The 18,624-nt window shown below is 54.7% G+C and overlaps 5 protein-coding genes across 5 annotated transcripts; 1 reads left to right on the forward strand and 4 right to left on the reverse strand.

Moving 5' to 3' along the window:
- Positions 1-359: 359 nt before the first annotated feature.
- Positions 360-1,807, reverse strand: C8A04DRAFT_8821 (NADP-dependent oxidoreductase domain-containing protein; the record flags this gene model as incomplete). The annotated part of the gene is made up of 3 exons (XM_062785251.1): positions 360-395; positions 475-1,265; positions 1,663-1,807. The coding sequence occupies 3 exons, from the start codon at positions 1,805-1,807 to the stop codon at positions 360-362; spliced, it is 972 nt and encodes a 323-aa protein (XP_062641268.1).
- A 2,335-nt stretch (positions 1,808-4,142) lies between these two features.
- C8A04DRAFT_24459 (uncharacterized protein) lies at positions 4,143-4,652 on the forward strand (the record flags this gene model as incomplete). The annotated part of the gene is made up of 4 exons (XM_062779159.1): positions 4,143-4,170; positions 4,229-4,288; positions 4,435-4,502; positions 4,644-4,652. 4 exons carry the CDS (start codon positions 4,143-4,145, stop codon positions 4,650-4,652), a joined length of 165 nt encoding a protein of 54 aa, XP_062641269.1.
- A 1,333-nt stretch (positions 4,653-5,985) lies between these two features.
- On the reverse strand, positions 5,986-8,835 carry C8A04DRAFT_8750 (uncharacterized protein; the record flags this gene model as incomplete). The annotated part of the gene is made up of 4 exons (XM_062785229.1): positions 5,986-8,341; positions 8,411-8,424; positions 8,490-8,633; positions 8,797-8,835. 4 exons carry the CDS (start codon positions 8,833-8,835, stop codon positions 5,986-5,988), a joined length of 2,553 nt encoding a protein of 850 aa, XP_062641270.1.
- A 3,863-nt stretch (positions 8,836-12,698) lies between these two features.
- On the reverse strand, positions 12,699-13,370 carry C8A04DRAFT_24461 (Sec61beta family-domain-containing protein; the record flags this gene model as incomplete). The annotated part of the gene is made up of 3 exons (XM_062779160.1): positions 12,699-12,733; positions 12,870-13,170; positions 13,368-13,370. 3 exons carry the CDS (start codon positions 13,368-13,370, stop codon positions 12,699-12,701), a joined length of 339 nt encoding a protein of 112 aa, XP_062641271.1.
- Positions 13,371-15,175: 1,805 nt separating this feature from the next.
- C8A04DRAFT_24462 (phosphatase PSR1) lies at positions 15,176-16,811 on the reverse strand (the record flags this gene model as incomplete). Its single annotated transcript, XM_062779161.1, has 3 exons — positions 15,176-15,487; positions 15,543-15,692; positions 15,762-16,811. 3 exons carry the CDS (start codon positions 16,809-16,811, stop codon positions 15,176-15,178), a joined length of 1,512 nt encoding a protein of 503 aa, XP_062641272.1.
- Positions 16,812-18,624: the final 1,813 nt, after the last annotated feature.

The raw sequence follows: 18,624 nt of genomic DNA on the forward strand, positions 1-18,624 counted from the left end.
TCTGTTCCTCCCGGGGATATATGGTTGTAGATACTGCGAGAAACAACAAGAAAGCCCCCTAACCTCATCTACCTTCGCCTCAGACGAAACTAAGAGCAGGCAGGCTAGGGGAGTGGCCGTTGTTTAGCCGCGACGAGACCAGCGGGATAGAAAAGGAAGACATGTTTTTTTTTACAGAGCTTCCGCTTTTTACCCATGGTCACGGGGCTAATTGTCGTGGTGATGATGGTTGTGATGGTGGAGGGAAAGCGGGCTAGGAGAGGGTGGGGAAATGGAGTCTAGCCCGCTTCAAATTGTGGCCGGTTAAGGCCAGAGCGGAGTTCCGCCCACTTCTTAGACTTTTTGGTCCGAAAAGGCATTTAGCCAAAGATCCAGAGGAGCTCGGTGGGGAAGTACTATAGCCACGACGCCGGTTAGTTAGGGATTTACACATGCATGGTTTGGGGTTGAACAGGGCGGGCGCGAGGGACTCACGTTGGAGGGCTGGTTGAAACGGATGCCGCGGTCAAAGGCAGAGATGGCGGCAATATCCTCCTCCGAGAGGTCGAACTCGACGCTCTGGAAGTTCTCGGCGATGATGGCGGGACGGGTGCTCTTGGGGATGATGGCCAGGCCGCGCTGGGTGGCCCAACGGAGGAGGACCTGCGAAGCAGGGCGGTTGTACTTGGCGGCGATCTTGTTGATGGTCTCGTCCTCGATGAGGGGGGTGAGCTTGGAAGCGTGCTGCATGTTGAACTCCTTGAAGCTGGCGGGGCCGAACGAGCTGTAGGCGGTGACGGCGATGCCCTCGTGCTTGGCGAGGTTGATCAGCTCCTGCTGGACGAGGTAAGGGTGGTGCTCGATTTGGAGGGTAGCAGGGCGGATCTTGGCGTAGCGAAGGAGGTCGTAGACCAGCTGGGCCTGGAAGTTGGAGATACCGATGCTCTTGGCGAGGCCGTTGCCGACGAGGGACTCGAGGGCGGTCCAGGTCTCCTGGATGGTGGCCTTGCTGGGGCGAATCTCAGACTTGCCATCGAAGTGCCAGCCGGGAGGGTAGCGGACCGCAGGGTCCACCCACTCGAGGGCGACGGGGAAGTGAATGAGGTAGAGGTCGAAGTAGTCGATGCCCCAGTCGGCAAGCTGCTTCTTGACGATGGGCTCGACGCGCTCGGCATCGTGGAAGGTGTTCCAGAGCTTGGAGACGATGAAGAGCTCCTCACGCTTCACCAGACCGTCCTTGATGGCGCGCGCAACGCCCTGGCCACACTCAACCTCGTTGCCGTAGTCTGTTGATCACTCGCGTCAGTCCATTGCCTCTTGTTCACGATCGTGTCTTCCATCCATGTGCCCCTCCATGTGCCCCTCCATCATGCCGCTTGGCACCGGCCTGGACAGTTCCACAGTGGCCCACCTCTCCCCTTCCATTCAACCTCAGAAGGAGCTCTCGACAGGGGTCCGGCAGAATTCAACCCCTCCAACCCGCCCGAGGTGGGGTTAAGACCACGCAAAGAGGGCGGGGTAGATTTCGACCCCCCATCATTTTTACCGTCCCTCCGTGCGCGCGGAGAGTGACGGCGCGTTTGGGCCCGTAGCGGAACGATGATTTCTGTGGCCAATTCTCTCCAGAAATACAAGGGTGGCAAAGGGAAAACAGTAGGCAAGGAGGGGTAAGTGGGAACGTACCGGCAGCGCCGTCAAAGAGACGGTAGCCGGCCTTGATGGCCTCGTAGACGACATCAGAAGCGACGGCGTTGTCGACCTTCCAGAGGCCGAAGCCAACCTGGGGCATGTCATAGCCGCTGTTGAGCTTGATGACGGGGGAAGGCATTGTGTCGAATTTCCAGGGTTTCTTTGCCTAGAACGGAACACGATTTTGTGACTATTGGGGAGCTGGGGTTAGAGGTGCGATGTAGAAACCAAAGGAGGCAGAATTCGAGACGAGAGGGACTCACAAGAAACTAAGTCGACCGCGGGGTTTCTCGAGGAGGGAGTTGGATGAAAATCAAAAAGGAAGTCAACCAGGAAGGGTAGGTCAAGCGGCCAGATGAGCGACTGCGCTACTTATACTACCTCCCCCTCCTTCTGGGCGTTCGAGACGGGACTGGAGCGGAAGGGGGTGGCACCAGCCCGCGCGGGTATGTCGCTCATGCCGCGCTCGGTCGGCGAGCACGCCTATTCTAGGTACTCTGTACAGTACATGATGTGTTGCCGAGCAGGGTCAAACCATCCTGCCGACCACGGTCTCTCCAGCAACTCCCGTCCGGGACCATTCACGCCCTCCAATGCCCCTTTCCGGACCCGCCCCATCGTCATACATAGTACATAGGCGCCAGTCCCTTGTTTCCTTCCCGGCGCCAGTGACACGTCAAGGTTCCATGGCGCCATGGCAACCTCCTTGATCGTAGCCACGGCTGATGTGTGGAAAAACAACTGGTTCCACCATGTCGAGACAGGGCTTGCGATCTCAAGGATCTTCAATGCGGTGTTTTCTCGGATGTAAGAACGGATTCGCCTGGATAATGGAAATCCCCAACATGCCCAAGGCCGTGGACCCTCCCCAGAGATACTCCCCACTTGTTCGAGCTCTCCACGAAGGTGGGCTGGCCGTGGGGCCCGGGGTCATTCACGAGTCGGGTACCTCCTCCTGTGATACGGCGGCAGAACCAGTCTTGGCGTTCAGCCTTCCCATGGTATCAAATCAGGCCGTGAGTTTTGTTCTTCAACCACCAAATGCACCGGCGGCCCGCAGTCGGGGCTAGACGGGCGTTGCTCGGTTGAGGGGTAAGAGTCGGCCGCTAAACCGCGCCTGTAAAAGACCTCGTTGGTCACCTGGTTACGCCGACCGACGCCGACGACATGGAGGCTCTTTTCTCCGGATGAGAGATATCGCGCTTGCAGGACGCCACTCTGAGGTCGAACGTTTCGACTTGACCCGGTATCCGACCATCCCAGCTGTATTTAGCCTATTGAGAAACCGCACCAACCAGAGCGGTCGGCTAAACGCGAGCTGGAGAGGAGTGCTCCCCACAGTGGGTTTCCATTCCGCCGGAGTCTCTCCAGGCGGGCCCTTAGGGTGCCCAGCCTGCCCAGGTGCTCCTCGTTTGGTGTTCACCGACGGTGAGAAGCGCCCCTTGCTGTTGAAAAGACGGCGAGGGTGAGTAGTGTAATGAGAGACATTTCGATTTTAACCATTTCCGAAGACAACTACCGGGTATTCTTCGGGACAGGACCTGAGGTATCATGTGCCGCAATTTGGTTTGAAGAAGGGACTGAGAAAGATAATGGTAATGTGTGATGTTGACAAATTGCGTGGTTCAACGAACATTGAATCGGTATTCATGAGAGGAATTCGGTCCCCGACCTGGTAGAGACCAAGACCGGGCCAAAGCCGTTCACCCGTTGCTCCCCGGCCTCTGAGAAGGAAATATGTTATTCGACCGCTGCCGCCATAACTGGAGGCCAGTACTTCCAGTTTGCTAGGGTAAAGGGGTGTGCCGCGAACCTTGATAGACAACCGGTTGTAGAGCGCCATGACGTCCAACATGACGTTCCAAGGAGCAGGAAGTTTCGGGTTCCGAGGCTCGCAGGTCGTGAGAATCTAAGGACGTGACGATGTCCCGTCAAAAACACCTCGTAACTTAGGTACGCAACCTACCACCAACCAAATCGGGAACACGCATCCAGAGACAACGAGGAAGCTAGCTATGAAAGAGCCAAAGTCGCAACAGCAATCTTCTCGAAGCTGTCGTCAATACCAGGTACTTATTTGGAAGTGGTTCTCAATTGAACCAACTTCGGCATCGGAGAGAAATGGTAGTGACTAAAACGCGCGAAGAGATGGAAGCAGAAACCTCCCAAAACACAAGTTATTGAGACTCAAGTTGGTGAGCAGAAGTCAAGTGTAACTCAACTCACTACCTTCATATTGTGGAAAGAAAGGGAATTGGCTTCCCCTTGGCTCTTGACAGCCACTCACAGTGGGATCGCACTGCCGCATCAGTCTTGGCATTCAGGCTACCTTTCCCTTTTCGTCCTAGCCCATGTACCTTGCCTGCCAGCTTTCAACATCAAGTCACAGCATTCACAGCATCGTGACAGCGAAACAAGTCAACAGGGTTCTTCAACCAACGACGCCATCTTGCTGGCCGAACAAACCCGCCAAAATGTCCCTCCTTGGGAAGTTCCTTTACGGTAAGATCTTACCAACCCACCTTCCCATGGCTGCGCGCTCTGACTCTCCGGTTCCTAGTCACGATCCTCCTCCTTAACGCCATCTGCATCCCCTCCGAAGACCGTTTCCTCGCGCGTGGTACGTTTGCGTCCCTCCCCCGAACCGAACCGCAGTTATACCCGAGAGCCGAGAAATCATCCCTATGCCAGTTGCCGATGCTATCGAGCGTTCCATCTTGGTTGGAGGAGCACACATTCCTGAGCTGACACCATTCTCCCACGTAGTCGGTCTTGCCCCGGCGACGTACCAGCGTGGCTTTGGTCAAGATGCCGACAGCAGCGTCAAGTACAAGGTGATACAATTAATCGCAAGCGTGCGGACAGTAATGAGAGGTAGGTTCTCGCTCATCTACAGCGTAATGTGTTGCTCTGTAGCCCCCCCCCCCGGTTCGCGAGGACTGTCGTTACTGACATGATTGCTCTCCCGGATTCAGTACCCCTGATTATAATCAACACATTGATTATAGTGTACGAGCTCATACTTGGTTAAAGTTACCGGTCAGCCGGGGAAAGATATCTGGTTGGGCAGGTGCCAACGAACCGTGCCCAGGGCCATCAATCGATCACGATCGTGGAAATACAAACAACAAGAGGCGAATGGACGCCATGCTGGCCGGGTCCAGCAAGATGTACGCTGAGAAGGGAAGGTTGTAATAAAAGGCGTTTTGGGCGACAATACGATTAGCCTATTTCTGGGCCCGAACTCGGCTTGTATACAGCGACTCGAGCCGCGAATCGTTGAGGTGGTAGAGGAATGGAATAGAAAGATTCGCCGAAAGGACACGTTACACCCAAGATGCCATCGACACCTTGCGCTTTATATCTCCTGCGACTCCCCGGTTCTGCACTTGCTCCCTGTGTTCAACAAGGAATTTACAGACACCTTTTCCTCAGCCGTGGGAATTTGCTCGAGGCCAACTCGATACTGACAACCGATCCCTGCCTCGTCCCTTCTGTGAGAGATTCATAACGCCTCCAGCACACTTACCCAGCTCAATGACATGTTTCGCCCCAGACTGGGGCCACGCTCGCGCCGCAGTTTCAGTCGTCATGTAATAAGCGGCCCGTGGTAATACTGCTAGCATCTCGCAGTCGTGTTGCAGTCGCTATATTAGCTAGATATGTCTGTGGCATCGTCCACCATCAGTATCAGTGGCCCTGTACCCGGAGCTGGAGCGCTGACGGGGCTGGGCACGAGCGACTCCTATTTTTACCCTTCATGTTTGTAGCCAACGTTATGATCCGGCATTCACTTTAAGATAACTTTGAATTTTCTTTTTGTTTTCGTCATGATAAAAATCCCCAAGCACCACCCGGACCCAGCACCACCCGGACCCAGCGCCAGATCTGCCCAAGATTATTCTTCGCAGCTAACTTTGATCATACACAACAAGAACCGTGTCTTGTGGAAGTACACAGCACACCCCAACCTTGTCACACGAATCCATACAAATCGCCTCCCAATTCTCCAGAGCTGGCTTTGTGCGTTTTCCAGGGGCCCACAATCCAAGCGCCTTGCCTAGGCAATGAGGTGTGAGACCAGGCCACTAAGCCATGTCGCCAAACAAGCGTAATCATGTGCGCCAATAGAACGTCCTATCCTGGGGTATATCCATAACCTGAGCCCGAAGAACAACCAAACCATTGTCTCTACAAATCAGAATTTATCTGACCCACCCCTCATCGATGTTCGCCTGGGTTAACATGAATTCTTGCCGACTCTAACTCCGGCTCCGGCTCTGAATTGGCTGAGCAGAGCAGACATCTCACGCCCTTCTAAGACGAAGACAAGAACTTGCTGCTTTTCTTTTTCCCCAACCCAAAACTGAACCTGTCCTTGAGTGGCGGTTTCTGGTTCTCCTTTTCCTTTTCTTTCTTGACCCGCTTGGGATCCTCGCTCCGCAGTGGGCCAATAACATCAGCATCAACCGAGGTCCCAGGGCGAGACACTTCCCGTATTGCCTCCTCACTACCTTGTCCGCTAAGAAGTACCTGACTGGTAGCATTGCTTCCGTTCTGATGGCTGTGGGGGGCGCCGTTTACTGCGCCATTGGTGGCCGCATTGGTCTCGCCCAAATCGCTTTGGTTTCCGTTCTCTTCGCTGTGGTCGACCTTGTCGCCTTTGGCCTCCCCGTTTTTGCCGTCGTCTTTGTTCTGGCCGATGTGGAGGAAGGCGAAGCTCCTGCGGGTCATGGACTTCCGAGGCATTGATTTGCTTGACCGGTGAGCGCGGTTCAGGAAGCCATTCCAGTTGTTGTCATCACCACCGCCCGCATCAGAGGAGGTAGCAGTATCGGTCGCGGTAGCGGCTTCTCTCTTTTGCCGCTTTTCCTCTTCTGCAGCTAATTCCTTGCTTTCTTGAATCGCCTTGTGTAATTGCTCGCGTTCGAGACGGAGCGCCTCGCGGTTTTTTTGATTCGTTTCAAACCGTTCCTTTGCCGCGATACGCGCTTGTTCCTTTTCTGCCGCTTTTCGTGCCTTCTCTTCCGCTTTCTCCCTCGCCTTCAGCTCCTTCTTCTCCTTCGCAATTTGCTTCTCAGACTTCGGCGGTGCTGTGGCAGCCTTGTCCGCCTCAGTTATAACCGCAGAGCCGGGGGACGGTGCCACGACTAATTGGTGAGCCTCCGACGGTGAGAGCGGCCCAGGTAGATGGCCATTCAAGCTGCTGGGAGCAGCTGCTTCAACCTCAATCGGAGTTGACTTCGTTTGGTCAAGGGCCGCAAGGGTTTCGTTCTCATCGAGTGGGGGCAAGGGTTGGGAGTTGTATTTCGAGAGGATAGCCGAGCTGGTTCCGTTGGTCTCGGTAGTAGAGGCGAGGTCTGCTGTTTGTGCGGCCTGCTTCACTTGGTCCATACCCTCTGCGTCCATCTCTTCCCGCACCTTCTCAAACGTCGTCTCCTGGTAGAATAACACATAGGCGCACGCCATTCCCGGTTTGTCGCCAAAGAAGTTCCGCACGAAATTCTTGTCCACCGGCTCCACCATCTCGTCGTCGAAAAGCAACCACCCTCGGTCCTTTGTCTTGATAACAGCGATATAGTGCCCATGGTAGGCATTACCCCCAATGTGCACAACCACTGCGTACAGCTCATACATCCTGTCGGGATCCTCGGCATCGTCGGTCGTGTTGAACATTCGGAGGTGGTAAGGGTAAACAACTCGGTGAAATAGCTTTTGCAGCCTGCTGTAGTCCTCGGTGTACTTGAACCGTTTCAGGTGTAGCGCAAGGACCTTTGGCAGTTTCTTGACCTTCATTCGCTTTTCGGCTTCCTGCAATCCTCCACAATGGTCGCAGTGGAACTTGTTCCGCTCACACAGCATTTCCTCGGCCGAGAAACTCTGCAAGCACGACGTCACAGACGAATGTTCCTCCAGATCAATGGAGAGATCCAGAAATGTCTCGTCCCGTTGTGATGCGGTTTCACAAGTCAAGCACCTAGTCTCCGAGGTCAGCACACCCTCGAAAATGTCGTGGACCCAGCCCGCCCCTGCCGTCCGTGCTGCTAAAGCAGCCCCGGGATTTGATGAGGCAAGGTCAGCAGTTTGCAGCGTGCCGTCCTTCCTTTGGCTGTCTGCTGCCTCTTGCGTCCGCCTAGCGTTGGCTTCCACGGTCGCAATAACGTCGTTGAGAACAATGCCGTAGAACTCGTGAGCATCTTGGTGCATTGAGTTGCGGAACATTTCGTTGTTTCGTTTGAAAATATCTAAGAATCTCTGAGGGCTCAACACTCCTGTCCTCGAAGGGCTGTGGATGAAAGTCGTGAAGATGTCCCGGAGGCCGGTAAAGGTGCATTCTTCCATGCCATAAGGACCCGCGTTTTCTTGCGCTAGATCAAAGATCGGGCCCTTGAGCATAGCCTGCTTCTTTTTGTACTCGGGCGAATCGGGCTTGTCTTCGGGGCGTAATGGTGGCATCGGGGGTGCTAATGTCCCGGCACCAAATGATGGTCGGTGTTTATTTAGCCCGGAAGCAGTTCCGTTCGCGTCCGGCTGTGGTGGAGGCCGTATCGTAAAGTTGACGGTGTGCTGGCTCCCATTCAACTCCTCTCCCGGGGGAGATGGAGGGTAATTGACAACATGTTGTCGAAATTGCTCTGAGTGGTATAGCGCCTGAACGATAGAATTGCAATAACTGTTATCCCGAAGTCAGTATTTCACGCCAATGCACCCGGAGAGGCCAGATGTGGACAATGCTGCATACCATGTGTTCCCAAACTAATTTAAGGAGCAGTTGTTAGTCCAAAAGTACAGCAGTTCAGTATTACGCAGACACCCCTCACATTTTCTAACCCGAAGAACTTATCACTGCCGTCTTCACGGACAGGGCCGGCATTGTGCAACAGTTTTTCGAGCGGCGTTTGGTCTCGCTGAGGCTCGTCTTTCTTATTCTTTGTCGACGCGGTATTGTCGGCTTTGGAGGCACCCTGTGCCCAAAACATCGTTAGTCCAAGCTATGCGGTAGCCTATGCTCTTAGGAGACAAGAAAGCGCAGGTGATAATAATCGGGAAGCGGAAGTTAACACAGCCTGATGCTGCGACGTTCCACGGCGATGGTATTCTAAGACACAGCAGCGAGTCCGAACTTACGGGTCCGGCCCCTTTCAACTTCTGGAAGAACCCCGCCATGGCAAGCACCGAGAAGACGGGTCACTCGGCGCGTTCCCCTATAGGCGGGGGCAGTGACGGCGTTCGGCGGCCGGATCGCGAAGGTGATGCGCGTGAAATGCCAGGTTGTCGACGATAGGTAGGTCGAGTAGCGCGGGGCCAATCATCCGGAACCTTGGGATAAAATGCTAAATGTTGCGCGTAACGTTCGGAGAATCGATCGGAGAGCGTGTGTATCAACAATAAAAGCTGCGCGGGCACTCGTGGTGGAACAATTAAGTCGCGCGATTCAGATCGGATGAATATTCGGTGCGGCGGTGCGTGCGGCGAGGGTAATATACGTAACTAGATGGTTGGCGGGTTGCTCGTCTTGTCCAAAGCACCGCTCGGGTCAAATGATCTCAGAGTCGAGGATGGAATCCCGGAACAAAGGGGCAAATTTTTGTTGGCTTGAACACAAGGTTTGGGGGGAAATAATCTACAACGCAGAAGAGTTCGGGCTGCAGAGTCACTGCAGCTCTGAGAAGGAAGCAGACACGCAGGCGAGCAAAGGAGGTTTGCAGACAGCATGCGCCAGGAGGCATGCAGGTCGGGCTTGGGAGGTCAGGGTCGGTTCCATACTTGACATGGTGACAATTGCCAAGTACCCCGGCTGCAGCAGCGAACCAACCCCATTGGAAAACCGGTCACTTTCCAGAATCGTTCAAGTTCCTGGCGGGGTGTGGGGCTACCTCGAGGGAAGAACCCCACCGAACCTTCGCTCACCTCCACGTAGCGCTGCGCGTCTCGATTTGTTGGGTTAGACGCAACGCTTTCTTCCCATTCTCCATTTCCCTAGACATTCCAAGGACCCCTTTGCCCCTCCCCCTCACAAAGCCGGGCTACGGCAGATCGACTCTCTCCCGACCCCTCTCTCTTCTCTTTGCTCCTGTCATTTTTGAGGGATGGGTTAGAATCGGCAATTCGCCCATCGCCACTTCGACCGTTATGCAACCTTTCGGCTTGATTTTCGCTCTAGGGCAGCCTGGAAGTAAAGAGCAAGACTCAGCATCGCTATCCCACGGACGAAACGCATGATTGCTATATTTTCCGTTCCTCGAACGGAAGGATCTAGGCGAGCTGAGCACTGGTATGTACCGAGCCAAACGGAACACGAAGAACAAGGGCCGATTGTCTTTCCTTGCCGAGACAACCGCCAGTTCGAGGTTGAACAGCGTGATCTATATTCCGTCGTCGTTGGCCCAACTGCATGGGAAGCGATGTCGTACCACCTCGATGGGCCCGTCCGTCCGAGCAGCGGCCTGCCGGAAAGTCTTATTCCTCGTGCTTTGCTCTTGGGCTCCGACCACCCACCACCCACTGCGAGTAGTGTATGTCCTCAAGACTGCCCTTTCATCAACTAAGCTTTGTGGCGACCCGCAGCAGTCAAGCCGGAGATCTTATCTTCTCTTGACGCCGTCGGACTCGTCGTCTTTGAAGAAGGGTTACATGCCCAGCCGTTTGGTTGCAATATCGGGGTTTCCACATCCCAGCGCCGCACCAGCCAGACGGATCTTCCAGCAGCTCAAGCTCGAGCCTACAATTCGCCCAAAGGTCCAAGTGGTGGGTGCGCAATGGATGCCACGCTGACAACGCCACGAGCGCGGGAGTGTGGGGTAAAATCAGAGACAATTTGGGCACTTCGCTTCCGCAGCGAAACGTGGGAACTTGGATTGACCCGCACCCCGCTGTCGGTCAGGGATCCTGGGTGTCCGGGCTGATGATCTGTTGCAGAAGAGCAAAAGTCTTGGCAGAACTGCTGGTGTTGTGAGCCTGCCGTAATAACCTCAGCTCCGCCGAAAGTACCATGACGCTCCAGGCTGGCTTGCCCGCGTTGGCGTTTCGGCTCGCACAACCTCCTCCCTTCGAAAGAAAAAAAGGGGGGCGACAGCGTCACGAAGAAGCCCATCCATCCATCCGTCCAACTGCACAAGCGCCATCGCGGTGCAGGGCCGTGTTTGCCGAAGGAATGCCTTGCGCAGCAAAAGGTTGGCCAGGAAAGCCATGCGCCGCTGAGACCACCCACAGCACTTCCCCCGCCGCCTCTGGGACCGATGCCTTCTCACGGCACCTTTCGCCAACCAGCAGGGGTCGAGAAACGTGCGAGTGGAACATGCAGCACCCTCCTTCTAGTCCGCAAACCACTACTGGGCCACGCCCTCTAGCTCAGTTGTCAAATGACACGCTGTGAGTTCTAAATGTGGCAACCAGAGCCGACAAATCGACCTTAGATAATACACTGCAGCACAACAAGGACAAGGAGCCACTCGCCGGCGTTGTTTGACTTACCGCTCTGCCGTTCTTCGAGGGTGAAGTTCAGACTCAAGGAGCGGTCTGCCCGAGGTAGGCGATGGACTGGTTTTGACTGGTGGTTTAAAGGCCACCTGAAGACCGCCATCCGGCCCTCCCATTCGTCCCCGTTCATACGGCTTGCCAGAGATTCGGGCTGCAGCTACGGTAACGGCTCAAAATACCCGAGACACAACTCTCATCCCACCCCGGATCGGCAGTTCCCCCAGAGAAAGAAATATCAGAAATTCGCCGCGGAGGCACGCCGTCATAATCACGGTCAATATCCATGCTGTGGATAAGGAGGGATCGGTCTCGCCACTGCGTTGTTTTACAACCAACCTGCATTTTCAAGGTGGCACCAGACGCCGAGAGAATCGCCGGTAGCCGGCTGTTGGGGCCTCATAGGGCCTCGTGTAAGGTCACACCGGAGACTCTTATGTTGCTTCAACCGATCCCTCCGCTGCACCCGCCCTTACCTTTGTCACATGACGGCCTTTAAGGTTGCCCAGGCTAACCCTGAGACGCCCTAGGCGTCCCGGGATACTAGAAGTCATGGAGGTTCCTCTGGTGCGTGGTGAATGTCTACTGCAGCCCTGCCTGAGTCGACATCCAAGATACTCGAGAACGAGGGGCGGACAACGCCAATCCAAATTTTGAAAAACAAACTCTGACGACTTCCAGATGACCCAGCGAATCAAGTACATTTACAAGCCTGTTGTACAATGTTAGGACTAGCAACTAACACAGAGGAGACATCCGAAACAAGGTCTCGGTGAGCAGAGAGAAAGAAGGAGCGGGGCCAGACGAAATATGTTTTTCTTCCACCAGTAGATCATATCTTCCCTGTTTCCGCCCACAAACAAAATGTCGCACACCAGTGATTGATTATCACTTTTTACTAAGGTATTCATTTTTTTCGGCCCCTGGGGGAGGAGCTGGCCTTTTATCTCGAGCGAGCCGACGTTTTTTCCTGTCTTCTGAAGGTCCTGGTTTAGCAAATGGTTCTAATGTGGGTTATCGTCCGACAAACGCGCTCCCTGCCACTGCATTTTGCCCACCGAGGTCGGGCCATTCCGTCTAGATACAGAGGGAGATATGGTCATGCACTCATTCACCGCTGTATGTCCTCAACATGCCACCGCGGGGGCCGAACCCAGGTTGGGCTATCCACCCAGTCACACATGGTCCGCTAGACAAAGAATATCGCATTCCCTAACCACGCCATTATGTGATATTATACAACAATCCAAAGGGACCACCACGGCTGAGCGATGCAAGGCGATATCAAATATCAGCCAGGGCAGAATCGCCAGTGTGGCATTCGCCCCATCCCTAGTTTATTTTGCACAGGTATCTCTAAACCCATCACACCTCCCAACACATCGTAAATGCCGAAAAAAAAAACGATTGATCTTGCACCACGTCCGGCTATTATTGCTGGGTTTCCCGCCTTATCGACAAAGCCTGCATGATCGCCTCCCCTGCCGTCAAGCCGTGAAACATTGTTCTCTTCACTCTGCCCATAGGTAATATGTAGTGGCGGTTTGGGTTGCTTAACTCGAGAACTTGCGGGTAATCTTGGCGATAACTATTACACGCGAGCACTGTTAGCCTTGGCTGCCCATCCAAGCTATAGGTGTTCCCAACCTCGCCCCTAGTCCACAATTTACTGCCCCTTTCGAGGTCCACCCACGGCAAGGGACGCAAGAAAGCAAGGGACTCACTGTGCAGCGCTACAACGCTGAAGATGAAAACCAAGCTCAACACCAGCACAACAACAGGGTCGACCTTGAGCCCGGGGCTCTCGTCCGTGTACAGGCGCAGCATGGTGCTGCTGGAGCCGCCAGCGCCTGCCGACCGTGTGCTGTTGGGCCGCGCGTTGGCAATCTTCTCCTTCTGGTCGGCCGCCGCACGCCGGCGGATGGCCGTCCGCGCACCACCGGGCGGAGGGGGCGCCGAAGGGCCGGCTGAGGCGCCCGTCGCAGAGCCTGCGACGGTTGGGGGAGAGGCGGCGCGTGGAGATGACTGTTTTGTTGGGAACATCGCGCATTGGGTTAGCTGGGGGTCCAAGATCTATCCATGCTTGCTGAGAAGGGAGAATCCAATCATTTCTTGGGCGCAAGAGAGAATGAATGGAGGGCTGGAGTGAATAGGTAGTCGTTTGACGGGTCGCTCGATGCCTGTCTGGTACAACAAAGGGGTTGTTTGGGGTGGCAACTTACCATTGTGTAAGATTAAAAACTGGGTATGTGAAGTTGAAAAAGTTGGTGTTGACGAAGCAGGAAAAGGAATGGATCCGGCGTCGGGGTGGTTGAAATCAATCGTTCGTGCTGGTCGCGTGGTGGTGATTTTGGTGATGATCAGTTGAGCTGGAGATTAATCCAGAGTCGCGCCCCTAAATTATCCTTGGTGTCCGTGCTTCCTCATTAAGGCCACGAAGTCACAGCTCCCTGCCACGCTTGCTCCTCGCGGTTGATTCGCCCTCAGAGTCAGGTGCCCGCATTTTTGTTTAGCTGGGGAAATCCAAGGCTCGGGTTGGCACGTGCACGTTCTGCCAAGTGCTCCGTGGTTTCCAGGATGCCCTTGGCTTCCGCTCGCGGATCAACGGTCTTTGTCCCAAGCGTGCATGCAATGTTTATGTGAAAACAAACAGGTGGAAATCTTCATCCAGGAAGATTCTAGTTCCAGAGTTTCAAGAGGGGTGACATTCAGCACGTAGTTGACAATATCCAACTTGAAGCCTCCCGCACTTTCTCAAGGCGAGACTTCCCGCCAGTTCAGAGATCTCGGAAGTGTGTATAGGTTCGTTTTACGGAGACAATGCATACTAGACTCGGGGGTACGACTACCTCCCCTTAATCATCATGCCGCTCTCACGCCGCACGCACATATTTGGCAGCAATACATGCCGCCAGTCCACATCTTCAAAAATCGTTTCACTCGCCTATCTACGAGGTGACTTCCTTACATAGTAGTTACCGTCTACAACACTCAGCCCAATACTGCCGCAACTCATCTCCAACCATCTGATCCGGAGCGATAGCCCTTCCAAGTCCCTAGACCGCGCTACCGTATGCCCCCTTGCCGCTGTCTTCCGCAACAACAAACATGCTACTCGCAAAGAAGAAGAGAAGGGGAGGGTTCAGTATACAGGAAAAAAAACAGTGGTTTTGTCAAGTGCTAAACAACAAACATTGGCGAATGTTATACCGGGCGTGTGTAACCAAAAAATATAGGGGAAAGGGCAATTGGTGGGAAGAAACACAAGGACTGATGTAAAGCGTGCAGGAAGGGGTATGGGTGAAAACATAGGAAAAAACGACACGAAAGGGGATATAGGCGATGCCCATCCAGGGGTTTCGGGTGAGCGGGATGCAGACTCAACCTGCACCAGTGAGCGCAGAACTCAGTCGAGTCGTGGCTAAAGTTCTCTCCAGGTTTGTTACATAAGGAAGACAAGAGACCAAAAAGACTGATATGTGACAATGCTGGATACCCCATCCCTGCCTGCCTGTTGTTCGAAGCTCCGCCGATATAAGGGAGAAAGGAGAAGAAAAGGAAAGTGGAAAAAAAGGAGAATAGAGCAAAAAGACAAGAGAGGAAACGAAAAACCAACGGAACCCTGTCGCCCAGACATATACCAAACTCCCAAAAATCCGCTCCCAGTTGAAGATTTTTTTCAAGTTTTGAACCAAGCCCGTAACCTCTTTTTATGGCCTGCTGTGTGCTGATATCCTTCCAAATTCCCACTGGGCTAGGGAAGAACGGCCGCGTTTCTTGAAACGGCGTCGAGACTCTATGGCACCGCCCGACACATTATTCGTGGGGATGACGAGAGCCGACTGCTGGGTGCTGGTGAAAACGTTCCCGACGCCAGTCTCCAGGGTATTAAATAAGCCGGCACCGGGTATATCTCATTGTAGACACAGGCCCAAACCTCGTGCGCCGCTCCGGGCGAGTCAGTTGTGGCATGATGCCAAATGTGATCGCCCAAGGGCGTAAAAGCGGACGAGAAATGAAACAGCGAGTCTTAGAGCGTGACATCGAGAACCAGGCTGACATCCTGGACGGTAGGGCCCGCTAGGTCTTCGAGAACGGGAATGAGGTCTAGGAGCTCATTATCGTGGGCATCAGAGAACCAACTGCTGATGGGGACGGCATGTTGGGGGTGGAAGATGTAGGAAGTTGGTGAGTTGTCGATAATGATGGTGTCCTTTAAGTCGCGGCCCACCTGCGATAGATCCTTCACGTAGTTACCGTGATGATTGTAGCAGCTTTCCCGGAACAGTCGGTGATGGACAACGTTGTGGATATCCAACTGATCCAGGAGGGGGTCGCCGTACTGTCAACGGTATTAGCAATGTTTGGTCAAGATGTAGGGGGGGTTGGCGGCTTACCTTCGACACCGATGCGGTGAACACCACAACCTCATACAGCTCACCGACCCTCTTCATGAATTGGTCCACACCTGGCCGTTTGATGACATAAACATTATGGTAGTTACCCTCGATTTCGACGGGTATTGTGAAGTCGGCTTGGTGGAGGATCTGAGGACAGGTCAGCACGGAACAACCAAGGGATTCGAATAGCAGTATGAGTCAAGTATTTTGGCTTACCTTGAATGAGCTGTGGACTAAGGTTTCGTCCAGGTCGAGAACGAGGCATTTCCGCCCTTTGTGTTCAGGGGCTTGGGGAGGGAGCAGGAACCGTTGAGGCTGGTCTGGAGCGAACATTGGTGTGCTTTCAGCTGGCGTGTGGTTTGGGGCGTTCGGTACGGGACCCGGAGGAGGCGGGGGAACTCTCGGAGCCGTTTCTTCGGCAGCTCCTGCGGCCCCCTGGGTCCCCGGCTGCCGCAGATGTTCAGCATCTGGCATCTGCACGTCACCCTCCGCATCCCTGTCTAGAGGTGCCTCATCAATCCGCTCAGTATCCGCGGTTGTGGCGTAGGACGGGTCAATTGAGATCACGGGGCTGCTCCCGCTCTGTCCGACCAGCGTCGTCTGCTTCGACTCATTGTCCCGCTCACCCCCAACGGTAGATTGATCCTGAGTGCTGACACCCGAGATCCGCTTTCCGCCCCTCAATGGCCCTTGGGAAGTCGAGCTCTGATTGTTGGCGTCCTTTTCGGAAAGATGGGTTTTGCTAACTGATGGCTGTTCCGAAGGTGTTGCGGTCCGGCGGCTGGCGGTAGCAGGCCGGGCGGGGATCTTGTCGAGCTTATGATTTGGGACGGGCGGTTCCGTGTCGAGACCATTTGCGCTATCTGGCACACCACAGCACCCGAAAAGAGCGAGGAGGCCGCCTTTCTTCTTCCTATGCGACGTAGCGGCGGGTGAGTTTGGCTCCGAGTTTCCCGGTGTTGCTGTTGGTCCTGTTCCGGCACCTAAACGGTTACTAGACGCGCTTCCATTGTGGTGTGGCCGCAACATACTGCCTCTGGATTCCTTAGAGCGCCCACCGATGCTGTCCCTTGGGTCGCCGGCTGTTGCGCCGCTCAGTCCCGTTGCGGTCGGCGAAGGCTGGACTTTTTGGGAGGATGACCTGGACGGCACGGGGAGAAGCCCGCGGTTCCTCTTAGAGCTGGTTCCGACCTCGGGCGCGAGGGTGTCCTTGTCTCTCGAGCTTTCCGAAGCCCCATGCGACCTCTCATCCGTGCTTCGTGCCATCTCGAAAATGCGGCAGGAGTAAACCGAGCGAGCGCCGATTGAGACCTATTCGGAAGATCAGGTTAGTTCTGAGACTCATCGCGAATCAATGCGGCCATTGCTTCGATCGACCCAAGAGTGCCCGTCGCGCGTCGTGGAATGCGAGCGATCATTCAAAGAGCTTCTGTCTCAAGACACCTGTGTACCAATTCCAAACATTTCGCATCTCATCAATGCACAGTCGGAGTGGTCGTCACGGTCGCGGCAAGTATCGCAAACGCGCTTGCTCGGCGTGGCTGCGGGTTCAATGGAGGCTGAGGGAGCGGGCAACCCACCTTCACGAGACTCGAGGTTCCCAGCACGGCCCAACCCCTATCTCAGCGGTGTACAGCCGCTCAATATCTCACCCCGGCTCGCGGTCGCGCGGTCGCGGTCGAATTGTCCGTCGTCGAAATATCGAATTCGGCGGTTTGGTTCAAAAGGGGATGGGTTGTTGCAGGAACAAAAAAAAACGCTGGTTCTCTTTTGCTGACTGTGGAGGAGGTGGTGGTCGGTGCAAGGTGGGAAATTGGCGCGCAAGGGGATCGGGAAGGGGACCAAGCACGCACAACTCGTCGGTGTCTGCCTCGGGCGACGCGGGAAACGGATGGAGGAGAGGGGCCCAAAAAAGAAGAGAAAAACGGCAGCGGGCCGGTTGAAGAATCGCGAGCCGATAAGCACCCGATGGCCGAGCGGAGGAGAAGGGGAAAGGACGTTTCGACAACGGCTGAGGAAGTCGTGAGAGCGCAAGCGAGATGATTGACTTAAAAGGTGATGGGGCCGGAAAGGTACTGGGATGGATTGCTCAAGAGGACCAGGCGCCAAGAGTGGAATAGCGGGTTGCTTTGCAGAGATTAACCAGGCTCGGGCCACGCTTGGAGGAGGCACACTGTGGGATTGCAGCTGCGATGAGGAAAGTTAGGTCAAGCCCGGCGCCTCCCGCTGCAACTTGAATTTTGGACGCCAATCACTGAGAGAGGCAATCTCGCCTTAACAGGGGCCATCGCGGCCCAGCTTTGGCATAGGTACCAAACATCCATCCACCAGCTCAATCCACCCATTCCAGCCCACGCGTAGCCATTGCCGCTGGAGAAATCGCTGGAGGGTGAATGGGGTCTGGACAGTTGTTTCGCGCTTGTTGGGGGTGGCTGTTTGCTGTGCGCTGCCTTCACTCGCATCAGCTGTCCAGGTAGAGAATCGATTCATGACCGAGGTCGAGCGTTGGGGGCCATCCCCTTCCATGTTGTTGCTAGTTATTGACAGCCGCGCCGTTGAGCCCATCCAGCGCGTCCTCAGGTATCTATCGACGGCAGGCTTAGTGATTATCTTGACAATCTCCCATTTGCTGGGAATGGGTCTACCTAGATATTTGACGGAAACGATTTCGCAGTGAATTCCATGCTCGATTATTGCCGCTCCCCAGCATTCAGTTATACACCCCATATTCTGTGTACTTGCACAATACAAAAACCATTAACAGCGACGAGACCAACAGCAAAGCGGAAACAGTGGTCCCACCCAGGTATTGAACATTCGCGCCGGCAGAATATGCAAATAACTAGCTGCCAGAAAGCCAAAACCGGTCGCAAAGCATCACGAAACATTCAATTCCATTCTTCTTCTCCAGAGCCCCATTCACAGGTTGACTGGAGGGCCGAAGTGGATAGCAGCCCCATGGCCCAGAGCACGGCATCCGCTCGCATTCGAGTATCTCGACAGGGGATGTTGGAGGACTGCAGGTGGTCCTCTGATTGGCCATGTTACCGCCCGGGACAGTGACCAGCAGCCCCAAGAC

This window comes from Dichotomopilus funicola, assembly GCF_033296635.1.
Source record: "Dichotomopilus funicola strain CBS 141.50 unplaced genomic scaffold C8A04scaffold_2, whole genome shotgun sequence".
In the NCBI taxonomy this organism is placed as follows: domain Eukaryota; kingdom Fungi; phylum Ascomycota; class Sordariomycetes; order Sordariales; family Chaetomiaceae; genus Dichotomopilus; species Dichotomopilus funicola.